We start from the raw sequence: 26,444 nt of genomic DNA, 5'->3' as shown, positions 1-26,444 counted from the left end.
GCAGCATTTCCCAACCTCACCTGGTCTTAAATTTTACATTAGGAAAAAGCAGTTGAAGTGATATCACTCCTCACCAATTTGCTTTCAGTGTGAAATCTTAAACATTGGTATTTTGTGGCAACTGATTTTGTCAATTGGAAGAGCATTGAATTGTTCTGCTTGGATGAACAAATATGTGCTTATTTTGTTGTGTGTAATACAAAACAACAAGAATGAGAATGGGGCATTTCTTGCAACTCACCTGATCATTTCTCACACAACTCTGCCATTGTACAGTGGTTGAGATCGACTAAATTGGTGCAATTGAGCATGAAACATTCCTTACTCTGTCTCTTGCTCAATGTCAGCTGGGATAGGTTACAGCTCACCTGTGATCTACTAGGGCATTTTACATAAATGACATTTTATGCAAAGAAATGTTATTCCCCTACCAGCAAAATTGCTGTGAACCTACCAACCCAGGCTTATTTTTACTAAATATTACTATTTCACCAAATATCTCAAATTCACTCTGTTAACACTTTAGATTTTTTAGTTTCCACAGTGTGACTTTGATATTTTGAACAAAATGAATGTCACAGAAAACTAGCACGCACGCACCCGAGCTCCTTTCAACCTTCAGATCATTTTGTCCCATGATCCTTTGCGCGAGTCTGACAAGTGGATCCAAGATGGCGTAGAAAGTAAAGCTAGGTAAGTATTGACTTCCCATTTTCAAAGCTTTCATTTTGTTTCTTTTTTGAAGGCTGATGTAAATAATTGCTTATGCGCAGTATTAGGAAAATAAAGCACGTTTGGATTTTATGTGTAGACAACAGGCCGATGCCATATAAAATATATGCGCCAATTTACCGTGGCAGAATCACAGGCCCGAACCCGTTTTGTTTAGGCAAACCCAGTTTAGCCATGCTAGCCAGCTAACATTAACCCAGCAGCCTGCTACTCTTTATTTAAGCTTTCAAGGTTTGTGCTGCGAAGATGCATGTTTTAACAAGCGAGCAAACTTGCGATCGCTGCGCGCCTTGTTAAGGGCATTGCCGTTGTGCCTGTGGAAACGCGGCGCGATGGAGACATTTTCGAGGCTTTGAAACGTCACCGTTTGTTACAGTCAAAACAAGTTTGCCTCTCAAAGAGAAAAGTAAGCCCTTACTCTACCACTATCCCATCAATTTGAAGTACAACGATCTTCTGATCTTCAAATGTGTCGGCTAGTTTTGAAACGGCGCTGCACCATTTCGTCAAACCGAGAACAATTTGGTTATTATTGTTATTATTATTTTACTACTAAGCTTGCTGGTCCGTTATTTCAGCCAGTGCAGTGATGGGCTTTTGTTCTCTTCCTTGTGTAAACGAGTCTCACACAAAACATTGCAGTCCTCAATATTTTTTTTGCCGTACCAGTTGTATGGTATCCTTGTCTCATTTCAACTTTGTGTAACACTTTCACAAAACACGCAGTTGTAATAAAGTGCTGTGCACCAAAGATAAAATAGTAACATTATAATAATATTACAATCATAAATGACCAAGCATAATCTCGTCTCATCCAAATAGATTTTTAAAATGTTAGTTGAAAAGAGGAGATAAAAAATAGAATGTTCCATTGACTTGCATAAAGGTGCCTCAATTATAGATGTTGCGATCACAGTGTACATGATGTTGCTCAATTTTGCTTCAAGCTAAGTTTGCAAGTAAACAAGCTACTTTTCCAATTCTCTTGCCCCATTTTGTCATCTCCCTCTCTCGACTTTATTATAAAAACAAGCACAAATACACTTCTCCAATGATAACCATGGCCAGAAATTCTGAAAACAGTCCACATAAGGTCTATATGACATAAAAGATGTACAATCAACTATAAATGAGAAAAAGGACATAAAAGATGTACAATCAACTATAAATGAGAAAAAGGGTGACAAAGAGAAAAATTAGCAGCGTTCTGCCAAACTTAAAAGGTGCTGTCTTTTTAATGTTTGATTTTTCATACCCTTTACCTTCTCATAGCAACTCCATGGCAACCAATTTACCCCTGATTTTGTAGTTGTGGTTGGTGATGTTTCTTCTCATTTGCTATTAAAAAAAAATTCATTGTCAACAGGTAGCAACTGAAGCAAGACAAAATTTCAATGCCCATGCTGATATTGCATGCACCAGCCACAACAAATGGTAAATCTGCAAAAGTGATTATTAAATACAGAATATTTAGCGTGAACTGCATGAATGTAACTTCCTTTTGTGAGGTGATAGTCTTCAACTTGTCATTGCTATAAGTCTGATTGTAGTTTCAACAAATCAAGATGCAATAATAACTGTACGACCCTAGTCAGAATAAGCATTATGGATAATGGTTGGGTTAACAACTTGAAATCAACAACCAACGGCTGTGTCCAATTTTCAACATGCACATATATAAGGTTTCTCTTGAGAATGTATTTCTTTTTTCACACCATAAGGAAAACCTTAGCATGACTTTGAAGTCATTGTTGATGGGACGATCCATAGTTATGGTTTCAAGAAATGAAAACGCAAAACACATTTAAATCACAAGCAAGAACAAGTAGCGTTTGGAAATATGAGGAATAGAAAGTTTTAAGAAACCGAATTTCATATCAATAAACTGCTAAACTGATCTCTGAGGGGCTACTGAGCCACCTGTAGCTGCAATCAATAAAAAATGTCTCCCAAAGAAATCTGTAATCATTCACTTTGTTTAATGAAATTTACTAATCCAAAATAAAATGATATCACCTACATTACTGATAATATTAAGATGTTTGATGGAATAGTGGTGATGAGTGCTGGTCTAGTTAAAGATCCTCCTCCGTCATGTCGTGTGTCCTTAAAGCAAACTTTTATCCAGCTTTATCAAAGTTTAAATTTTGAAAAAAAATACATGTTTATTGAATTCAAAATATATATATATTTAAATAAATTAACATATGACTACAAACAAACATACCGAGAATTGGTATGACTGGTATTGAATCCCATGCACCACAAATCTGTACCCCACCAGTTCAAATGCGAAGGGTACCCCCCCTACATGCCCCTATATCTGTTGTATCTATATCTTTGTTGATGTGCCCCCCCCCCCCAAAATCTTCCCCTCACAGAAGTTTTGTCCCTGAGTCATGGCGGACAGGAGAGCGGAGAAATCATGTGAAGAAGCCAGCAGATCCTTAGTCAGGCGGGACTATGAGGCAGTAGTGAGCCATAGCACGGACACCTTGGCGGTCCTCGCTCCCCAAGTCCAATCCACAGGCGCCCCACTCTCACCGAACCCGCCTTCCGGAAGCCTCCGCAATCGCGCCCTGCTTTACCGCATCGCTGCCTTTCTTCAGTTGGTGAGTACAGTGCTGGTCAAATGTCTTGTTATACATCGTCAAAATTTAAATAGTCCCTTATACAATGCAATACATCTTCATTTGTACATCATTTTCACATCAATTTGCGCCATATTGAAGTGCGTTGCAAAAACAAAATAACAATACAGCCGGAAATATTACATAAAACACTGGCAATAATACAATAACGATCCCTCCATATTCTTTGATGTTTGAAGCGGTTATACATTAAATAGGAGAAATTCAAAGTGTCCTTTCGATAGTCGATTAAAGGCATTTGCTCCAGCTAAGTTTGAAATAGATCAAACACTTCTTCATAAACAATAGCCGTAGTGACTGACAGAGAGACAGATTGGTCACGTGACTGCAGGCGCAAAACCAGGAAGAGAACTCGGTCCTCTTTGAAATACACTCACAATGTGAACACAAAAAGAACTGAGTTTGTTTCCACTTGGTCCACTTTTTGGTCCACTTAAAGAGGCCTGACTTTGGTTCTTTTAAAAGGGTCCAGGTGTGAAAACACCCTAAGACAGGATGGTTCAGTTCTCCTGCCCCATATAGAGCCGCGTCAATTTCAAGTGGCGATGATTCAAGGCACAACTCCGTACACCACGCCACTCCGTCTTTATTCTCCAACCAGACCTTCCAACAGCGCCGACATGTTCTCTGATCAAAACGGGGCCGTTAAAAATGCTGCCCAACAGTGGCTCAAAAATTACAAACGTCCCGTGGCTGTCGAACTGTAGCAGTCAAATAGTGCAGACATTCCCGCCACCAAGATCAGTGCTACTGATTAGGCACAAATCTCGCTCCTTTGAAACGCTGCTACTGATTAGGCACAAATCTCGCTCCTTTGAAACGTTGGAAACGTCTGCAATGGGTGCATATGTTGGACAAAAACACACAACAAGAAAAATAAATGACCAAAAAAACAACAACAACAGAGCTCTTGAGGATGTCTGCCACTGCGGTCCCAAGCCAGACATATTGATGGTGCCAGTTCAATCCCCAAATTGGATTGATGTTACTCATGAATAGGATGTTTTTAAACTTGCTCTTTCACCTATAACCAGAAAGAGAAGATTAAATGAGAATAATAATTTGTTGTCCCTCAAGGGAGATTTAATGAGAATAATCAACATCTGTCCCTCACGGTTCTCTTCTCAGAACATCAAAATTAAACACTATACAGTTATAGATACGACACTACTTGTATTATATAATGACAGTGGAAGCAAGTCCATTGTGAGGCCTAGTGTAGAAAGTAATTCTCTGAACTTCTGAGTGAAGGTCTGACCCCAACAGCATGTCTCAAGTATATTTGTCGTGGCTGTTGTTCAAATTATTTTTTTCTTTCACAACAGAAAAAATATGATGAAGCAGATCAAGACTGCAAACATGGTAAGCATTTTTCAACTCTCGAGTACTTACTGATACCAGTAACCGATGCCATGAACACTTTTGGGGTGACAACAAACTGCGGAGGTGCAAAGAAAGTTGGCGTGCATCATGAGTACAGATGGCTCTGACTTTGCATGTACAGTGCACTGAGTAGGAACATTCTACACTTTAATTATTGTCTTAGGCATTATGTTCTTGCTTTTCTGTCTAACCTAGTCCTGGCAGAAGATCGGACCGCGGGAGACAGTTTGCTCCAGGCCAGCTTGAATTCTATGCAGTTGGATGGCAGCCTGCAGGATGTGGCCAGCATCCTTTCTAAAGCCTTGTTTGGAGAGCCAACGGTACGTTGAATGAACATGTACTATACATTGTGTACTAAGCGGTTCAGATAACTGATGGGTTGACAAATGTATGTTTAAAGCCATCTTTGAGTGTTCTAGTGTTAAGATATTTGATTATTGCTGTAACAAAATTCACCATTCCTTCCACTCCAAAACAAAGCACGTCCTTTAAATACATCTTACAAATCATTGCTGTAATAAAATTCTCCATCTTCTTTTGCAGAATGGCATCGTTGCAAAGGACATATCCAGATTAAAAATTCTGTTTTCAGAAATCGAGGTCAGTTACAAACTGCCGTGCACCACATTGTCATGCTTGCACTCCATTCTTGTTTATGCCGTTTCGCCATGTTTTCATGGCTGAATACTACAAGCGAGAGTCATATTGGCAAACTTGTAACTGTATAATCCCGCTCAGTCTCCCTTGTAGCAGTTTTGAATCTAATACTCATTTGGAATTCCAGTGCTCAATTAATAGCCATGCCATAATAATTGTCGGTCTCCACCTAACCATTACCCCATCCTTTTTTTTCTGTCAGGCTATAAAAAAGAGTGAGATGGCACCTGAATACACAGATGACCAGGAGGAGGGTAGGCAAAAGTTTGGCAAAATTTGCACGCAACTTTGTGGTCTGCAAAATGTTTTAATTCAGCCTCGTTGACCGTTTAACTTTGTGTACCCTGACAGAGGTACAGGATGGCTGGCAGTTTAGGCCCCCTCCTCGAGGAGTCACCAGCAGTGAAGAGTACACACTCTGTAAAAGGTTAGAAACAAACACAAATGTGGGTCTCAAATTGTGAAAGTATTGTAAGTTTGGATGAGTGTTACATTGTCAGACTGATGTTGAAAGGCAAATGTTATCTTCATCTGCATTTAACTGTGCAGCATCATGTCGATTAGGCATTCTTAATTGAGAAAAAAACAAGAAAAAAACTTTCTTGTTGAACTAACCACACTGCTCACATCTCCTTCAGGTACTTGGAGCAGGGTCTGTGTCGGTATGGGGCCCAGTGTACGTCGGCCCACTCGCAGGAGGAGCTAATGGAATGGCAGAAACGCTACGCGTCGCGCCTCATCCGTCTCAAACAACAGCAGGAGAGCAAACACTTTACCGAAAATTACATGGAGACACTAATTGAGAAGTGGATGAACTCTCTGTCTCCAGAGAAAGTGGTATGAGATAGAAAACACACTTTATATACTATAGACACTTTTATCTTGAGATTTGAATTTGTTGCACTGCTTATGATGCTTATCTGCAGCAAACTGACCACAGGCTATGGCAAAATAATTCATACCTTGGAAATAACTGTTGTTCTTTTTTCCATTTATTTACAATGCATTTATAATCCCTCCTGCCCTTCAGTCCCAATGGAGAATTATTTTCCCTAAGTCTGCAATAATTAACCTGTAGAAGTAAAAAAAAAAAGTATAGGCATTTCACCTAATTATTTTTCTCTTTCCAGCTTAGTGATTGTTTAGAAGGAGTCGCTGTTGAAACCAGCTCAAGCCTCTCTCTAACTGTCACCACCAAAAAATCCTTCCACTCTTGGACCTTCTCACTGCTCTGCAAGGTAGGGGGGTAAATTCTGTGCTTTATCAGAGATGTGCATTTGACTCATTTTCCTTGATTGAATATTGAGTATTTTCAAATGTTTTTTCTTATTATCTTGAATCCCTTTAAAATTATGTTAATCTCCACGTTGATGTAGTTTGTCAATTTGTCACTCTCACTCCTTACACTTATAATACACCTTTATTGATAATCACCCAATGGTTATATCTGCCATTGCGAATGGAACAGTATTTTAAAATGCAATGTGTTTTCTGTTCTAAACCACCGTTTTTCTCTTTTCTGTCATCTGTGTCAGCCTCCCAGAAAGCTATATCGCATAGCCCTGCTCTACGATGCCCACAGACCACATTTTTCCATCACAGGAGTTTCTGCTGGGGAGCAGATCCAAACTGTGTCTGCTGGCTCTCAAGAGTGGACTCCTCAAAAAGAAACTGCAGGTATGTCATTTAGTATATGATGCACAACAGTCAGAATTCAGGACCACATCACCTTCCTCGTACGCATCTTGAATTGTCTATTCAGATGACCCATGCTACTTTTTTCCCCCCCAGCCACCACCCAAATTGAATTAGCAATTAAACTGATATCCGCATCTGGTACCAGTACTTGCTTTTCCCTGGCTAAAATGTTTGACAGAGCTCTTATATAACAAGTGTACTCCCTTCGTATGTATTTTTTAAATGCCATACAATGCAGAGTGTCAAGTTTATCTGAAACGGTTGACAAATAAATTCAGGCCTTTTCACTCCTTGTGATTTTTGCTGTATGGACAGTGGCGGCAGACAATGGCATAGACCACTGTGTCTACAAGGTCACCGTGGACTTCACAACAGAGATCTTTGGCACCTTCAGACAGACAATAGTTTTTGACTTTGGCTCGGAGCCAGTGCTGATGCAACGAATCATGGTGGATGCTGCCTCTATTGAAGGTATGTCAAAAAGAAGCTTTATTGTCAGATCCATCCATCTGTACCGCTTGTCCCCGCGGGGGTCGCTGGCGTGCTGGAGCCTGTCCCAGCAGTCATCGGGCAGTAGGCAGGGGACACCCTGAACCGGTTGCCAGCCAATCGCAGGGCACACAGAGACAAACAACCATCCGCACTCACACTTACACCTAGGGGCAATTTGGAGTGCTCAATCGGCCTACCATGCATGTTTTGGGCATTTGGGAGGAAACCGGAGTGCTTGGAAAAAATCCATTCAAGCACAGGAAAAACATGCAAATTCAACACAGGGAGGCCTGGAGGTAGAATCAAACCCGTACCCTCTGAACTGTGAGGCGGACATGCTAACCAGTGCGACACTGCCGCCTTGTCATATACACAACAAAGTTTAAAAAAAAAAACAACGCACTTAACTGTTTGCTTTTGTTTTCTAGATATTGAACATCTGATGGCAGCTAGACAGCAGCTCTTGATGACTGCCAAACGTTGGGACTCTTCCTGTAAGACTTTAGTTGGATTCACACCTAATGAGACCATGTGTGATCTGGAGCGCAGCCTTCTTTCACGCTATCAAATCCCACTGTCGGCGGACCAGCTCTTTACTCAGTCAGTTCTAGACAAGACTCTGACCAGAGAAAACTACCAAGCCCGGCTCCATGACCTTCTCTACATAGAGGAGATTGCACAATTTAAAGAAGTTAGCAAGTAAGTAATTTTTTTTTCTTCCCTTATTGTATGGTGCAATGGATTTCCTATAAACAGGTAGGTGCACATAAATAGATAATAGTCAGTCAGATTTACAACAATAAAGGAGGGAATCATTTTTGTCGGCTTACAATATTGGCAGTGTTGGAACGATATTGAATACCAAATTACTTTTCATGCCCTTTGAGCTTTCTTATTCCACCAGATATCTAAGACAAAGTAAATAAATCTTGTTTAGGCACAACTGGATGAAGAGTGCAAATTATCTTCTAAAAATGCTGGCAGTTGGGATAATAGCAAAGCTACACCGCTGTGTTTGACAGTCCTACTCAAATAGTGCCCGTGTGAATTTTGAAATTGGATGTTTGAATCAATCCCAAATTGGTGTGTTTTCAGCCTACCACAAGGTGTCAGACTTCTCACACACAATTAGACTTCCAGTGAGGTCTAATAACATGGCTGAGATGATATTTCAGAGCAGGGCTTTTTTTTTTTTTTTTTTTTTTAAACTTTGAATGAGCAGACCCAATTTGTTCCCTTAGTGTTACACAATCACTACAATCTACTGTGATTTGTATTTACAGGCCAAATCAGATTTTTTTTTTTTATTTGATACCTTGATTTTTCGAATTATGATGGTCCACTGGTTTGTAAATATGTTAATCGGTCCTCTAACTTGTTTTTTTTTTGTCTCCCAAGGTTTAACATCAAAGTAAGCCTGCAGCTGGTATCCAGCTTCATGCTAACTGGCATTTCCGTTGGAGCCAAGTATGCCCAAAATGGACAACTTTTTGCACGTTTTAAACTTACAAAAACACTGTCTGAGGTATTGTGTGAATAGATTTCCCATTGCAGTACCGCTAAAGATCAACATTTTGCGTTCTCTGTTAGCTAGTTAAATCCAGCAGCATTTCTATCACCCCTCAGGACACACTGGCTGGACGACTAGTGATGACCAAGGTGAATTCAGTTCTCTTCCTGCCTTTGGGCTTGGAGGGCTTCAGCAGCCAGCCTCCTCCGGGGGTTAAAGAGCGTGTCTACGAAGCTGTGATTGAGGAGAAGACCAAGGAATACATCTTCCTCAGGATTTGCAAAGACTGCTGTGATGAACTTGGACTACTGCCTGACAGAAAACTCCAGGTTTGCAACCTAATGATGCCTTATATATTAACCCCCACTGGTTCTCAGCTGTCTCCCGGTTAAGAAAGTTCTTGATTGAAGATGAAACCTTCCATCTCGTTACTGTGGGTATAGCTGTTGATTTAAATTGTCTGTTTAGTCAAAGGATCATGTTGTGTATGCATCAGGTGGAGCTCCAGTTCCAGCTGAACAGGCTTCCACTGTGCGAGATGCACTATGCCCTGGATCGCATCAAAGATAGTAAAGACAATAGCATTCTCTTCCCTGATGTAAGCCTTGTCCCGACCATCCCCTGGAGCCCTAACAGGTAATTCTCGCATTACACACTCATCAATGCTGCAATTCCTCCAACCGAGTAGTTTTGTCGGAAGCGTAGTTTGTCAAACGCAACTTGGAACTGCAACATCATGCTATCCTCACAGAGAGCCCGTGATGCCAATTTATGAAATGACCAATTACACTTTGACTCTCTGATCTGTCAGGCATCATGAAAGCGCCTTTCAGATTGTGATTTAATAACTGAAGTCAAGGGCAGACACAATATGAAGCCCTGCAATTTACTAAGCTTTCGCTCAGCTATGCTCCAGATATTGATTGTTGTATTCGATATGAATTTTGATAGAAAGATAATAGTCTTAGTACTTATCTGTTTGGAAGCCATTCTTTTTTTTCTTTCTTTGTCATTCATGGCGGCTCTTTTCCCAGTGTGGTTGCTTGTGCATCCGCAGAGCTGGCTAGGTAGATTTTGTCGGTGGAGACTGGGCTAAATGCCAAGTCGAGCAGAGACCGTCGGCATACACGAGGTTTTAGTGGCTCTATTTCAATAAAACCTTTATCAAATCATTACTGAACCCATCCTTCTCTGTCCCTCAGGCAGTGGGATGAACAGCTGGATCCACGTCTGAATGCCAAGCAGAAAGAGGCCATTTTGGCCATCACGACCCCTGTCACTATCCCCCTGCCCCCAGTCCTCATTATTGGACCCTATGGCACTGGCAAGACATTCACTCTGGCACAGGCTGTCAAACACATCCTCCGCCAGGAAACTAGCAGGTATGCTTGTTTATTGGGTGTTATTTGTACCACGTTTTGGCCAATGAATTTGTAATCATTGTTAGTCCCAAACCACCAATTATCCTAAGCCTCAAAATGAATGAAATACTTTGTTGAATGTTCAGTTCCTTAAGTGCCAGAAGGTTGACTACACGTCACACGAAAGTGGAAAAAAGATCTTTGGGGAGAAAATGGGCAGCAAATGTAATTTTTTATCTTTTGCCTCTGAATGCATGTAATATTCAATGTTTTGGATGAATTATAGATGTTTTAAAAGCCAAGACAAACAGAGGTTACCATTTTAGTTTCGTGACATACACTCAGTGACAATAACTCCTTTTGTTCGTCTGTCAGTAGTTCATCATGTTGCTGGTTTTGAATAATTTAGCAACCTTGTAGCTGAAGTACCTATACGGTTTTATAGGTTGCGTTTTAAACATGTATTGTGTTGAATAATTGTGCAGTATTTTTGGAATCATATTTGAATTAAAAAATTTAGTGTTTTGATTAAAAGTAAAATGCGGGTTGCATTGCAGAGTACTGGTTAGTGAATTGGAATGCTAGCATTATATCAACCTTAACATTGCTCAGATAACAACATGGTAAGACCTCCCACTTTGGATTGCCTTTGAGCTGATTTATTCTACTGTTTTGCCCAGCAACATAATTCAAATTGGCTTGGCAGCTTACTCTTAAATGCCCATTTGTAAACACAACAACAGTAACATCTCTGATCTTTGGTTATTGAACTTGGTAAAAAAAAAAGCAGGTGGGGGGAGAATTTTGGTATTTATTTCAGGCACATTATGAGCAGCTTGGGGCACAATATTTGCAGCAAGTTCAGTGTATAATTTCTCTGTGGCTGGTCTTTTGTCTCAGCAGGGTTCTGATCTGCACCCACTCCAACAGTGCAGCTGACCTTTACATTAAGGACTACCTTCATCCTTACGTTGAAGCAGGCAATCCACATGCCAGACCTCTCAGGTATTGAGAAGCGCACTAAAGATATCCATCATAGCCATCAGAATAAAGCATATTTAACTCATTCACTTCCATTTACAAGTCTATTGCATTTTTTTAACACGGATGGGAGCACAGCTGATGCGATTCCTGTAAATGTCAAACTTGGAAACAACTTCACAAACTAAACAAAAGCAGCTTATGTTTGTTTTGATTAAAACCAAAAATATATGAAAATAAGTCTCAAATAAAAGGAAAGTGACACTTGAAATTCAAGAACTCTTAAGTGTAAGTTATAATTTATTTTAAAATATATAATGAGAGATTGACAAATATCCAAATTTGATTAAATTGAAACATTAATTCTTTTTTTTCCCCCTCTTTTTCTAGGGTATACTTTAGGAACCGCTGGGTGAAGACGGTCCACCCAGTGGTCCAGCAGTACTGTCTCATCGCCAACACACAGGTCACTTTTAAAATGCCCACAAGAGATGACATCCTCAGGCATCGTGTGGTTGTGGTCACCCTCAGCACTTCCCAGTACCTCTGCCAGCTTGACTTGGAACCTGGTGAGTCGCAATTCATCTCATGTACTTCAATAAAATCCATTTCTCTGTAAGGCGTGGCACAAATGCATACCAACCTGAAGAAATGAAATACCGTCAATTGCACAGCATAATGTATTGGAGCATTTTTCAGATGTGGCAATTCAAACTCGTTTGAATAATTAAATAGTTGTAGCATTAAGAGTTTAAAATTTATAAATATGGTTACTCTGTGTTTCATTGACCGAAGATAAATATTCAAATGTTCTTAAGGTTCACTTGCTCTGAACCCTTGTTTATTTGTGGTTTGACATGTGAACATTTATTTATTTATTTATTTATTTATTTATTTATTTTAATGTCAAAAATCCTGAAATTTCTAACAACAATGATATTATACACTGATGTTGCAAAGTGAAAAATATTTGCCGTGTCCAACTTGGCTGTATGTAAGCTGAACTGGGTATGTGCACAGCCATTTAATTAAGAATATTGTTTCTTGAGCATGGTGAGACAGCTGAAGAAAAGCCGTGTTTATCCGGTTAGCCGCAGTTTCTCGACTCTGTTATCTTGTCCTGACATAGGGCTACTGTTCAGTCAGTGATGAAACTCATTTATGTAGCGTTAAAAGACCAGCTAAACGAAACACTTTGTCAGAGCAAGCAAATGACTGCTTCTTAATGTCAGTGGGAGGGGACTTTGTTGCGTGGGAATGCCATCTGCCAGTTTTAATGTATTTTTACATCATTAGGCTACTCCCCACATTCCATTTCTTGGGCTCGCCTAGTGTTTGATGGTGATGTAAACAGTCGAAAACCTCTACCAAGATGCTATCACAAATCCTCAAAGCTATGCTTGGGTACTTCGGAAAGATGTCTAGGCTGCTTTATGTTACTAATCAGCTTGATTTATGGCCTCAAAGTTGAATTTAGGATATGGATAAAGTATTGTTGAGAGAATGGAGCAGATACTACCTAGATTTTGATTATTTAATTGTATAGTTAATTCTGCTTTTAAGAAAACCGATGAACGCACTTTGTTGACTGTTTTTAGATGTACTGAACAACAATAGCGGCATTCATGTTAGTTTTAAATGGTTGCTTTTTCCAGGTCAGATGTATTGCAGTAAAAGGCAAGCGACTGAAGTGAAAATGTGCCAGGGTTTACGTACATAAACTGAAGAACCTGCCATTTATTATTAAATGGTTTTCGTAAGTGCTGATCATTGTGGCAGTTTTTTTGCTTGACACATCATGACATTTGAACTGTCATTTATAAATATAGCTGTTATCTGCAGAGCCATGACAGATAACAAAAGGTGCCTAAGGATTGACCTTTGTGGGACCCCTCATGTTATGGCCATCCAATCAAGTTTGAAACTTACTATCACAAAATAGCTCTTTTTCTCCAAGTAGGACCTGCTCCATTTTCGAACTGCATAGAAAAGAAAAGTTACAAAATTACATTGAGTTTGACATGAGATTTTTATAATGAAATTGTACTTCATTGAATTTTGTATAAGTTATAGCAGTCATTTATCAAAAATGCTTTGTCCATTCCATTTAGGCCTGTTCACTCATATCTTGTTGGATGAAGCTGCCCAGGCCATGGAGTGTGAGACGATCATGCCTTTTGCCTTAGCTAGCAGTACCACCCGCATTGTGTTGGCTGGAGACCATATGCAGGTAAGTGCCCAAAAATGGCTACAGAAGAATATTGATTTCTGTGCCGTACATTTGTATGGAGGAGGCACGGCAGCGCACTGGTTAGCAAGTCCGCCTCACAGTTCAGAGGATGCGAGTTCCATCCACCTCTGGCCCTCCCTTTGTGGACTTTGCATGTTCTACCCGTGCCTGCATGGGTTTTCTCCGGTTTCCTCCCACATTCCAAATAACATACATCGTAGGCTGATTGAGCACTCCAAATTGCCCGTGGGCGCGAATGCGGATGGTTGTTCGTCTCTCTGTGCCCTGCGATTGGCTTGCAATCTGTTCAGAGTGTCCCCCCGCCTACTGCCCGATGCCAGCTGGGATAGGCTCCAGCACGCCCGTGACCCCCATGGGGACACGCGGATGGATGGACATTTGTATGGCATTTGACCTTTGTTTACATGCTGGGATGTCTTCACACTGTCAGACCTTAATAAAATCAAAATACTTTTGAGGGTGAGCGGAAGAGCTTGCTGCAAATATTAGCCCTGGTTTTTTCCCCCCCAATCATAAGAAAACAGCCTTGTTTGAGCTGTCCAAGCAGCTCAGCCACAGCGAGCGTGAACTACAGCGTCAGTGAAGCTTTACAAGTCCACATATGGATTTATAGCTTTATATTTCCTTATCTCCTGCTTTCTATAAATTGCAGAGGATTAACAGTACAGTGAATGACAGCTTTACAAAATTCCACATAGCAAATTAATTTTAATTGCTTAGTCCGTTTGGTGCACTCAATAGTGGGTTTAAACTGTAACCAACCACCTGTGTGCCAACTGTCCATAACTGCATTGCCTTTCAAATTGTTATTTTTCTATTGCATTTCCCCAATGTAACCATTTCTACATTGTGCTCATAGGTTTATTATTATATATTATATTATTTAAAGAAAATAGTAGTGATCAGGGATTTTCTTTTTTATTTTTATTTATTACATTTAAAAAAACTTTCAGAATAGCCCTGTAATTACACCAAACACATCACTAAAGAAAGTAATGAATTGCTCTCCCTTTAGTCATAATTTTTCCAGGATTGCCAATATTTCGGAAACTCATGAGCGCAACTTTAGCTGTGCGTTCCAATTTTAACTTAAGCCTGTATGTTAATCTGTCAAACAGTTGCATTGTCTAGCCATTTATTCATCTCATGATTGCATAGGGTTGGCCATCTTTCAAGTTCTATTTAAAAAAACAAAAACTTCGTGGCTAGAAGAGTCTTTTGCCAAGGTTGCTAGCTGCAAAGAATGCTCTTTATGTAGGCACCATTATGTTGTGGCATTGCCTATCAGCCTGCTAATAAAAATATTTGCTTCTAAAAGGTATTGTTGTGCAGATAATTAAAATAACCAAGCTACTCTAATTTCCTTTTCAATCTACAGCTGAGTCCATTTGTGTACAGCGAGTTCGCCCGTGAGCGAAACCTGCACGTGTCCTTGTTGGACAGACTATATGAACACTACCCTTCAGAATTCCCGTGCCGCATCCTTCTGTGTGAGAACTACCGCTCCCATGAAGCTATCATCAAGTAGGTGTGAGCCCTCAGTGCACTGGTCTTGGAATGGTGGTGGGGTGATGAGATGCTTAATAGAGGGGAGAGAGAGAGAGAGAGAGCGAGAGAGAGGAAAGCAGACTGACTTGGGTATTCAGAATGCTTAGTCTCATGATTAGGGCAATGCTCACAGGTATTTCAGATGCTTCAAAAAGTTAGTTTGAACTGTGAAAGAACATCAAATAAAAAAAAAAAAAGAACACAAAGTTGCAAGTTGACATTCAGTTCTAAGGCAAGGTCTTTTTGTTCTGGTATAACCATATATGTATGCAAATTTGACATTATGAACCTGATAACCAGGGGAAGCTACTACTACGATGTGTATAAACTGACTTAGATTGAAATGTTGATTCTTTTTGTCTTATTCCTCCCTATTGTTTTCATATACAGCTACACGTCAGAGTTGTTTTATGATGGCAAGCTGATGGCAAGTGGAAAGCAGCCCTGTCACAAAGATTTCTATCCTCTAACCTTCTTCACTGCACGAGGAGAAGATGTCCAGGAGAAGAACAGCACTGCCTACTACAACAATGCTGAGGTATTGAAGAATACATTTGATTTTTAGTTCATTGTCCACAAACATCTGAGTACCATGTTTAGTTTAAAAAATGTTTTTTGTTTTACAGGTGTTTGAGATTGTGGAGCGTGTGGAGGAGTTGCGCAAGAAGTGGCCAGTAGCTTGGGGAAAGCTGGATGAGGGTAGCATCGGAGTGGTTTCGCCGTATTCGGACCAGGTCTTTCGCATTCGGGCCGAGCTCCGAAAGAAGAGAATGCATGAAGTCAGTGTGGAAAGAGTGCTCAATGTCCAAGGTGAGAAAAACAGCCTTACCAGGTTACCATTTTTTTTTTTATGCATGCCATTTAGTATTTGTGCTTAACTCTTGTAATGACACCTACAATTAGGTGTCCCTTGGTCAGAAGCATTGAAGTGAATTGCCATTTGTTGAAGGCTGACTGGAATGATCTAAGGAAGTGACAAAAGTGTCTTTTAACACGCCTCAGTGCCTCTGGTGACATTGGAAGCAAATACCAGTTCAGATCCTATGTGGATTCTTGTCATTCAAATAACTAGTAATTTATCCAATTTTTTTGTAGAAATTATTACATATGTTTTATAAGCAGTATGTTTTTTGGACTTAAATGTTAGTGTCACAAGACACACTTTAATTAAGCAAGACCACACTATATAAATAAATTAAAAAAAAATCTATTTTCAAAAAGTTCGGACAATGATCTTTATGAAATTGGGCCAATTATTTTTTTTCTTTTTACAAATATGATATTGTCAATATTGTCAATCCCATTTAATATTGAGGTCCCATTTAATGACCCTTTGAGGGGAAACTGCATCCCAAAAGCCTTGGTAATATTTATCCATGATATTGTGTCTCCACAATTTCATTTTTTGAGATACTCTTAATATGTATTCTCATTGGGAATGTGAGCACACTACACTACCCTGGTATGTCCCACTGTAATTATGAGCGTGTATATTAACCTCCACATCATCAATTCTTATTATAAGGAGTTTATAAGAGCTTCGAGCGTTCGCTCCCCTGATCAAGCATCATACATCTTCCACTTGCATCTTATCCAGATGATTTCTTCAGGTCATTAAGCCCCTCATTAATTGCACTTAAAAGGCACGGAGACACATACACTCAAACAACACTCTGGTTAATGCCAGAAAGTGAATTAGAACAGGGCACATATGTTAGTTTTTGTGATCTAGTAGCAATATGCAAAGTCCTTTATTGAATAATTACAGGGCCTTGCTTTTCTATTATTATTATTATTATTATTATTATAATTATTATTATTACGGATTTTATTGGGTTCTAATGTTTGTGGTGTGATTTAAAATAATTTGCTGTTATATGAACTATTTAAATTCAAGTGAATATTATTCTTTAGCGACAACTAGCTGTGTGTATTTATTTATTTTATTAAATGAAATGCCAGTTTAGAATGAGCACTCAACCAAGACATGTTTGTAGGTAAACAGTTCCGGGTCCTGTTCCTAAGCACGGTGCGGACGCGGCATACCTGCAAGCGCAAACAAACAGCCATCAAGAGGAAGGAGCAGCTTGTGGAGGATTCCACTGAGGACCTGGACTATGGATTTTTGTCCAACTACAAGCTGCTCAACACAGCCATCACCAGAGCTCAGTCGCTGGTTGCGGTCGTGGGAGACCCAATTGCACTGTGCTCTGTTGGACGCTGCAGGTAAATGCAAGCTGTCTTTCATACCATTGGAGGATTTGTGAAAGTATAGTACCTATAGTTTTACAATATCATTTTAAAAATCCCAATTGATTTAATTTCAGCTAGAGAAGTAATAGTAGTAGTTTAGAGCAACTTGTAGCAGATGTTTTGAAAGAATTTATCTTTGACTAACACTGTATTGGAGTTGTGATACTTTGGTTAGAAACCACTGAAGAAGACTTAAATGGCTGACTTTTCTCTTCATTCATTTTCAGAAAGTTCTGGGAGCATTTTGTTTCCATCTGCCATGAAAACTCAAGCCTCCATGGCATCACCTTTGAGCAAATAAAGACCCAGTTAGAGGCCCTGGAGCTAAAGAAGACCTATGTTCTCAACCCTCTGGCTCCAGAATTCATCCCCCGTGCCCTCAGGCCTCTGCAAGGGCACCCGCCTTCACAGGCCCTACATCCCCACCACCATCCCCATCCTCAGCATGTGCAGACATCCTCCACAAAACAGGCACAGCAGCAACAGCAGCAGTCACCACCTAAGGTAAGGGGTGTATGTGTAGAGGGGGGGGGGTTAGAAAAACATGCAATAACACTTGCGAATTGTATATATCAAACTCGCTTTCATATCCAGTGATATTGTTGCAGTCTTTGTTGTTCACTGTGTACACAAAATAAGATAGGACCATAGGTACAAAATAGATTAGTCAGTTGCTTTGCAGCGCACAGTAGCAATGTTTTAAGCAAGTCCATATTTATGGAAGCTCTAAATTGTGTGACTAAACTGCCCCGTTGTTTCATGTACCCAACCCCCAACAGGAAATTGCTTTTATGGCCATTCATTTAATGGACTAGGGTGTGTTTTTTTTGGGTTGTTTTCGTTGTTGTTTTTTTTAATTTTTTATTTATTTTTATAAATATGTGCCTGTGTATGTACCCGCTGTCTGCCCTGAGGTAAAGGTTAACGAAATCGCCACTGCTGCCAACATGCTGCCATCACCTACTGGGCCTAATGAGCCGCAGCATCAGCTGGATTTAGCAACACAGACATGCAATTAAGCAATGAAACACTTGATCCTATGATGCTTCCCGTAAATGTCATTTCAGCATATGCAGCATGTTGCTTGTTGAAAAGGTCATCCCATTGTTTGGGTATTCACAAGTCACATATTGTTACAAGTTTCATTCTAGCTTTTTGCACGATGCTTTTTGGATTAGCTTTCTAATATGGTTGGCATAGAGGTTCAGTGTTTCAATGCAAGTTGAGTAGGTCGACACGAGACAGATAGAAATTATGATGACCGATTTGTCTTTGGATATTACAACATTAAATCCTTAGGAACATAGTTGTACTACGGAGTCGGAGCTCAAAATTAGATTTGTTATTGTTTTGCAAGACAATAGTATATTACTTAGTTGCTCTGTTATTGTTCAGCTTGATTCCTGCTTACCCGTAACTAATGAAAAGGTGCTGAAAGTGCAACAGCCAGGACCACCCTAACAGTCGTGGCTTTCCTTTGGATGAGCCCCACATAGCCCCACTCGTGGCGTTTATCGAGTCCCCCTTTGTGATTTTCTAATGATCCTTTTATCTTGCAGGGCAAACATGCCAACCACACAGAGCACCTTCCACCTGAAGGTTATGGTGAGTGTTTGCAGTTATCTTCTGATAGTCTGTGTAATTGATACTATTTCTGAAGAGTAAAGTGCATGAAACATGTTGCCAACTCAACAGCAGAATTATTGTCATGCTGAGTGCATGTTGAATGTTCATACACGTCTGGCAGCCACGATTGCTAGAGGTGAAATAATGACATATCACCATCAATGTCTTAGAACCTCAGCTCTCATTAAAAAGTAATAAGTGTCAGTCACTCAGAGTAGTAAAAGATCCTTCGGCAATCCCATCGAACCTGTAATACGTCGAATCACTGACTTGATATGTCTTTATTTCACACACATTTAAAACATAAAAGGAGAGAAATAAATAAAATATAATAAACAACACTCCAAAGTGCCATACCCAAGTCACAAAAAAAAAATAATGCTCGAAACCTAGTACCTATAAATGGCAACTACAGCGTCTTTTCTACCCCCTCTCATTGCAGTCCAGCCCAACCCAGCTGTTCTAATGGGAAACCCAATCCAGGCATTTACACCCCCCGTGGGTGCCGCCCCAGCTGGCTTGGGCAAGTCACCAAGTCCTGTTCAAAGGATAGACCCTCACACAGGCGCCAGCATCCTTTACGTTCCAGCAGTATATGGTGGAAACATGGTCATGCCTGTGCCGCTTCCTGTAAGTTTGTGCTCAATAACCAATTGACAAATATGTGCAAGCCAAATATGGATAAAGTAATCTAGTACTTTGAAATCGAAGATCTGACATTTTTTTCAATCTTTAGACTAGATAAGAAAGATGTTCTTATTTGTGTATTGTCTTTTTTTAGTTGCCATGGCCAAGTTATCAGAACCGCTTTGCTGTTGACCCTCGAATCATGAGCCACCAGGCAGCCATGGCCTACAACTTCAACCTCTTGCAGGCCCAGAATCGAGGCTCTCCTATTCCTTGCAGTGGAGTGGTCCATCCCTCTCCCCTTGGAGTGGGACAACCAAGCCCTGACACAGATCTACAGTCGGATGCAGTCAGAAATGGCATGCTTTGATTTTTGTTTCACAACAGTTTCTAAATTCAAGGAGGATTTATGCTGCTAACACTGTTGTTGTTGACTACTTTTTAGGAAAACTAGAAGGTTGTCCAAAGTCGGAGCAGACACCTGAGAGAAAAAACACAGAAATTAAGGATAAACAGGTACACTGTACATAATATTTTGTCTACAGACCATATACGGTGCTGTGTCTTAGATAATTCTGATTCATCATTTTGATTCCGGTTCCAAGCAATTCTCAATTCCAGTTCTTTTTGGGGTTAGTCTTTCATAAATCAGGAAGTTGTCTGCAGATAGACAAACAAATATGCAAAATTCTCTGAAATGTTTTCACATGTAGACTGGAGAGCTGTGCTCACTATAGTGTATATTATCAGTCTTAAACGATTACAGGGACAATCCAGTTAAATGTAGTTACAAGCTTGCAGCTCATTTGCTGTATACAACTGTGACTTTTCTCAACTCTAGTCTCCAGTTGTTAAAACATAACGTATATGTATAAAAATCATAGTTAATTGCAAAACATTGTTTTCCTCTGTTTTTCAACAGGGCGATTTTGACACAGGTCGAAGTCTGGAATCACAGCCCGATGGTATAGCTGGTTTTCCAAATGCACTGCTTCACCGAAAAGACCCCTCGGCTGGTCAGAGAGCACTCAATTATCATCTGGCACCACCCAACCCTGCCTTCCCAACACATCCTGTCAGTGGAAGATCTCTCCCCCAGCAGTGTCCAGTCTCAAGGCTCCCTTATCGGGTCAACCAGCCGCAACATCCACCGATGGTCCAGCAGAGTCAGCTCAGCCCTGCCTTCCCTGGTGGGGGTCACAGCGCATCCTTCTTTAGTGGCAATATTGCCCCACATAGGGCAATCCAGTCTCCCACTTTAGATGTGCCAGAATCAGGAAGCGTTGAAGAGATGGGAGGCTCTATTAGGACTTCTGTGGCCCACCTGGGGGGTCACCACCCAAATCTATCACAACACCACAACAGAGTCAGTAGCTTTGGGGAGGAAGGACAAGATGCACCGCATTCAGATGGTCATGGTGAGTTGTCTCCAATGCATTCAATTTTAGCACAGTCATTTGCAAAATCACAAGGGCGGTCATTTTAAAGGTAATGTCATGTCTTTTCAGATCTGCGACGGCCCTTGGCTCTGGAGGTCCTGAACCAACAGCAGCAGGCTGCCAGGCTTGGCCAGTGGAATGAAGCAGCAGGGCCTTTCCTCCCAGGGGGTGTCACCTTCCCCTTGCCCCAACAAAACCCTCACCTTGCTCAACCACCCATGACTCGCTTTTCTCATCCGTTACACCGTGCAGCAAGTTGGGCCCTTGGTGCCAACATAGAGGATGATGCAAATTCCACTGGTCCACCTTTCAACAGGTTAGACCATCCATAAAACTGTTTTAAAAAGAATGGATTGAATTTGCAGTTTAGTCTCACCTTTAGTTATATTGATGTCAGATTTTTCAAGATCTCATGCAACGCATTTTCACTCGTCAGGTACACAGGCCTCCTGAGAGAAATCCCCCAGCACGAGTCACCTGAAACCAGGGAAGCAAGTGAAATTCAACCCCCTCCTCAGTCTCGCCTTCTCCAGTATCGCCAGTCCCGTGCCTCAGCTGACCCTTCATCTTCTTTAGCTGCTACTTCAAATCATGCCGGCCCATTTCCGTCTGGACCATACCACCACGAAAGCGGACGCGATCACCTTAACAACAACAACGTTCTCAACAACTCAGCTCTGCAGCAGCATACCGTTGGAAATTCTCTTTATAATAGCAGTTGCTATCAGACACCAGCGCACCCTGCCAGTCCCCCTGCATCACAGGTCAAATACCTTTTACAGGAGACCCAGTGGTCCCATGGTGGAGGCACATCCGTGAGCCCGCCACAACAGAGCCACCTGTTAGGTAACCAGGCCCACGGCCTTCCATACGGACTGCCCATCATGGCACCACCCAGCAGGCAGGAGCAAGTCCATTTGATGCAGCTTCACCATCAACAGCAGCAACATCAGCAGCAGCAGCAGCAGCAGCAAAGTCAAGACCAGGAGTCCTACCAGTCATTGTCACCCAGAACATCTGCAACCACTGCCCTGCACAGTGTAGATGAGGTAGATGTCAAACATTTAGTTGGTTTATGCTTGTTGTATAGTGTATTAGATACAAAGCTAAACAACAAAATGCAGTTGTACAAAAAAATGGAGGTGTTAGGTTAATTCTTCTTCTTGGAATTAATACCTAATTGTAGATTTTTTTTGCAATCAGCTGTTTGCATATACATTTTAAAATTGGTCAAAAGACATTTTTCTTCCATGAATATCCTCCTGCATTACATGCTAGTATTTTATCACTTCTGGCACCTTATTACTGTTATTGTTAATGCTGATTATGTTTGGATGAAACTGTAGAGCTCTGTTGACGAATGATGTTTAGGGCTATAAATGTCATGTTCTCATTGGGGTACAATTGAGAGAACATTGATCTTTTTCTAATCTTTTCCATCCTGTATCCAGTATGAACCCAGAGGTCCTGGTCGGCCCCTGTATCAGCGCCGCATTTCCTCCAGCTATCCAGATCAACCCTCACTTGCCAATAGCCACAATGCCATGTCCCAGCAGTCCCAGTCCTGTGCAGGAGACAGAAATCAGGACCACCTTCATCCGCACATTCAGCAGCAGCAGCAGCAGCACCCACCCCCACCCTACAGTTACCCCTCACATGAGCTCTGGCCCAGTAACGGTGGTGGTCCCGGTCCATTCCAGAACATTCCATGTAATGGAGGTGGGACCCTCACTCATCATCGGGAACTTCTAGGTAGGCTTTTTCACAAGAGGTGTTTGCATGTATGTGTACAGTAGAAAATATATGGCTGCCAACAAGGTTAATTTTGTTTTGTTAAAGGGTACCAAAATTTATGTTCAGCCATGAGTTTGTTTTTTGAAATAATTCTGTTCTAGGGCACAAGGACATTGTCAGATTACCATTGTCTAATTTTCAATACATGTGTATTGATTACTTCTAATTACTGCAAATTCACATTTTTAAGTTAATTTACAGGTGCCAACAATTTTGTACATGTGTATATGAGTAAACAATGCGTTTCTCATATTTGTATGCAGCATATATGATGATCTCTTTTTGTGTTTGTCAGCTTCCAAGGCCCTCCGTCAGATGGAGGAGCAGGTAAAGGCAGAGCCACCGGCAGCACAGCAAACACACCCCCACACGCTAAACTCCCTTCAGCACCCTGGACAGTTCCCACCCCTCATGTCCAACAAGCAGCAGCCACAACAGGCTCCTGCAGAGCCCGTTCAGGCAGCTCCAAATCTAAACAAACCACCTACTATGTCCTATGCCAGTGCTCTCCGCGCTCCGCCCAAACCACGAGCGATTCGACCTGAGCAGGCCAAAAAGAACAGCGACCCACTCTCACTCCTGCAGGAGCTCACTATAGGGAGTTCAGATGGTAGCAATGGCTACTATTCCTACTTCAAATGAGTGTCACCCTCTACCTGTATACCCCCTAAAACATTTTAAAAAAACAAAACAAAAAAAATGGAAAAAATCTTACCTGAAAAATACAAAAAAAATAGTGCAGTTTATTTACAAATCGTTTCGATCAGTAGGTTTGTTTTCTGCATTTTGTTGCATTTTAAACCTTTTATTTGTAACCGTTTATCCTGTTTCACATATCTGTGAAAAAAAAAAGTATATACAATGAATGCATTACCAGTATATATACATAGTCATTATGTATATATGAACATATATACTTATATTATCTACAATTGTATATGTACGTAATGCTAAGGAAAAAAAGTATTAAAAAAAAATTTAAGAAATTTTGGTTGGCCACTTAGCTTTCCTGTATTTTTACTTCCATATTGAAGTTAGTTTTGCTGTTCACTAAACACACGCGTTGGCAGTTTCGTCGAGTTTTCACTTGATTTGTTTTTGTACTACTATAGTTGTGGCAAGGGTCAAAAGCTAAGTGGTCAGCTGACAGAATCTACATGGAGATGTGTATAGAAGTAGACAGTTTCCTCTAATCTGTACATTAAAGACAATAAATGACTGAATCGTATGCCACAGACATGTCCTTAAATTATTATAGACCCTTGTTATGTTTTCAGATATGTTGGACATTCTGCACAGCCAGTTAACCCAAATATTCCACATTTGGCTTCTTGAAGCGTTGTCATGTATGGACATTTTCCCCTCCATTATTAGAGCCCATTTTGAATCTTTAAACAGGGAATCGGTGGTGTCGTCATATTCTGTTGAAAAGAAACGAAACAAATATTGCTTTTATGCTTTACGTTTTAGGCATCAGTTAGAATTTTTAATAAAGTTTTTCCTGTGGAAGCAATCCCCTCTCACTGCTCTCATTGTGGCTGCTTGTTATTCAATTTAGTCTCGCTTAGAACAGGAGTTGTGGTGGTTGTATTTGGGCTCGACAAAACCTCCAATAAAATCTGATATTGTTACAGAGAGGATAAATGAAATGTGCTGTTAGTAGAAGGACAAGAAGGTCTAACAATTTGGTATGTTGCAGTACTGTGATGGTTTGTGAATGTGAACTGGAGGGACTTTGAAGCCAGAGTGGAGTGGCATTCGGGGTAATTGGAAAGACTTTGCGTCAAAATGTTTTGTTTTGTCTTGTTTTTGGGATCTAATCACACGTTTGTGATAAACATGTACTGATATGGCTGAGATCTGACTGTTGCACACACTGCTCATGTTTTCCCAAAAAGACAATCCAACAACAATAATGTGAACACGGTATCCTTAATCAACTTCATAATGACTTTCAATTTGCTTTTCATTTGCTCCTAATTGGTTTCTAAGTACAAAAGCGCAGTTAAAAAAAAAAAAAGACTTATTTTGTTTCTGTTGGAGAGGTGGGGGGGGCTTTTGCTTCCTATTAAAACAATTTGCTAGCTGGTGTACTGAGAGCACTGCTAGTTTTTAACGAATGAAAAACAAAACTGCTATTTTGTCCAATAAGATAAAAAGTTGGAAGCAGCAGCTATTTGTGTTCACTGCCCCGTCTGGCTCAAACTAGTGACGTCATCCCACTGTGCCATGATTTTTCATACAGCAGTTAAAACTTCTTAAAATGTGAAAAGGGACCTCCTCGTCTTCTTGTGCTGGTATTTTCATTGTATCGCCGAGGTGTAGGTTCTTGTCACTTATTAACACCGGATGAACGTATACTTGTGTATATGCATTTTCTAAGTATTGACGAACCCTAAATTTGAGAATTTTTGTAGATGCTATTCAAACGAACAGATATGTCCTTTTTAATCATGCAATTTCACAAAAGTCAAAGTCGAAAAATCCAGTTGGTGGGCTCAAATGTCGACATGTTTGTTTTTTGATGTTCAGAATGACAACTTGTTTCACACTATCCCCCCCCCCCCCCCCCCCTCACTGTACAATACTTTAGATTTCTGTTTCTGTACTACAATCATGATTTTTCTTTTTCGTGCATGGTCATTTTTTAATCCCTATTTTTATTTGTATCAACTGTGGGTGGCAAACAAAACTTTTGTTCAACTCTTCACAGTCAAAACATTTTGGTGTATTTGGTGTGTACAATGTGACATAAACCAGCTATTCTATTTTAGTAACATGTCATTCAGCAATGTATCAGTCATGTACTATGTTTTGTGTTTCAAGCGGGGCTCAAGCTGAGGTTGCTCCCTGATGTGTCTGATGCTCATTGGCTGAACTTGTGCAATACTAATATTTCACTGCCTCTCCAGCTCTGATTGTTTTTGTTTGTTTTTGTGGCAGACGGCATTGAGCCAAAGACTATTAGACTATTACATTTTTCTCTCTCCCCCCCCTCATATGTGTTGCTTGGATTGAAATGTTTTGGCCTCCGCTTTTGTCTTTGGAAGAACCCGAGTCAAGCAATTTGTGAGCGGAACACGAGGGGAGCAACTTTGGCCCAGCCATCAGAGATAGATCAGTGTGTCCATCTCTTTCTGTCATCATGTTGCTCTCATCTGTTAGTCCCTGCAGAGTGTAGTGACTGGCACGTCCATCCACCCCCACAGCCCCAAATGGCTAATCCCTAATGTGGGTGCAAAAGTACTGAATAGATCCGTTTTACTCTTTTCCATTTCAACTGATGGTGGTTATAATAAAGGATTTAGACTGTGTTTTAAAGGTTATTTACTTTGTTTCTCTATTAAAGTGTTTTTATTGAAACACGCTTGTTTTTTCCCTTCAGAATTATCTTCTACTAATGGCTTGAGTGAGTTTATGAATGTCTTTTTAGTATTCAGC

At 40.5% G+C, this 26,444-nt stretch overlaps 1 protein-coding gene across 3 annotated transcripts; it reads left to right on the top strand.

Annotated features, from left to right (window-relative positions):
• The first annotated feature begins 609 nt into the window (after nucleotides 1-609).
• On the top strand, nucleotides 610-26,366 carry helz (helicase with zinc finger). 3 transcript variants are annotated; one of them, XM_049721788.2, is made up of 34 exons: nucleotides 627-693; nucleotides 2,099-2,166; nucleotides 3,114-3,344; nucleotides 4,709-4,745; nucleotides 4,962-5,086; nucleotides 5,310-5,366; nucleotides 5,626-5,677; nucleotides 5,775-5,850; nucleotides 6,062-6,260; nucleotides 6,554-6,661; nucleotides 6,959-7,100; nucleotides 7,437-7,592; nucleotides 8,042-8,312; nucleotides 9,012-9,138; nucleotides 9,240-9,452; nucleotides 9,620-9,759; nucleotides 10,326-10,505; nucleotides 11,385-11,489; nucleotides 11,856-12,034; nucleotides 13,577-13,695; nucleotides 15,095-15,240; nucleotides 15,655-15,802; nucleotides 15,891-16,074; nucleotides 17,262-17,490; nucleotides 17,745-18,021; nucleotides 19,077-19,122; nucleotides 19,586-19,773; nucleotides 19,925-20,129; nucleotides 20,216-20,286; nucleotides 20,693-21,188; nucleotides 21,279-21,525; nucleotides 21,646-22,258; nucleotides 22,661-22,961; nucleotides 23,299-26,366. In XM_049721788.2, the coding sequence occupies exons 3-34, from the start codon at nucleotides 3,132-3,134 to the stop codon at nucleotides 23,643-23,645; spliced, it is 5,997 nt and encodes a 1,998-aa protein (XP_049577745.1). In that variant the 5' UTR covers nucleotides 627-693; nucleotides 2,099-2,166; nucleotides 3,114-3,131; the 3' UTR covers nucleotides 23,646-26,366. The 3 variants fall into 3 exon arrangements, with proteins under 3 accessions (XP_068506718.1, XP_049577744.1, XP_049577745.1); XM_068650617.1 differs by lacking the exon at nucleotides 2,099-2,166 and having other exon boundaries at nucleotides 610-693; nucleotides 11,388-11,489; XM_049721787.1 differs by lacking the exon at nucleotides 2,099-2,166 and having other exon boundaries at nucleotides 610-693.
• The last annotated feature ends 78 nt before the right edge of the window (nucleotides 26,367-26,444 follow it).

The sequence above is a fragment of the Syngnathus scovelli genome, chromosome 5, assembly GCF_024217435.2.
Source record: "Syngnathus scovelli strain Florida chromosome 5, RoL_Ssco_1.2, whole genome shotgun sequence".
Taxonomy (NCBI): domain Eukaryota; kingdom Metazoa; phylum Chordata; class Actinopteri; order Syngnathiformes; family Syngnathidae; genus Syngnathus; species Syngnathus scovelli.
The sequence above is the reverse complement of the archived record's forward strand: the minus strand, read 5'-3'. Positions and strand labels throughout refer to the sequence as shown.

What these genes read in the sequence shown, in the direction of transcription:
- helz (XM_049721787.1), top strand. Translation starts at nt 3,132, where the DNA reads ATGGCGGACAGGAGAGCGGAGAAATCATGTGAAGAAGCCAGCAGATCC. An exon ending in TGGCTGGAGACCATATGCAG is followed by an intron (nt 13,696 to 15,094) that starts GTAAGTGCCCAA and finishes TTCAATCTACAG; the next exon opens with CTGAGTCCATTTGTGTACAG. An exon ending in AGCAGCAGTCACCACCTAAG is followed by an intron (nt 18,022 to 19,076) that starts GTAAGGGGTGTA and finishes TTTATCTTGCAG; the next exon opens with GGCAAACATGCCAACCACAC.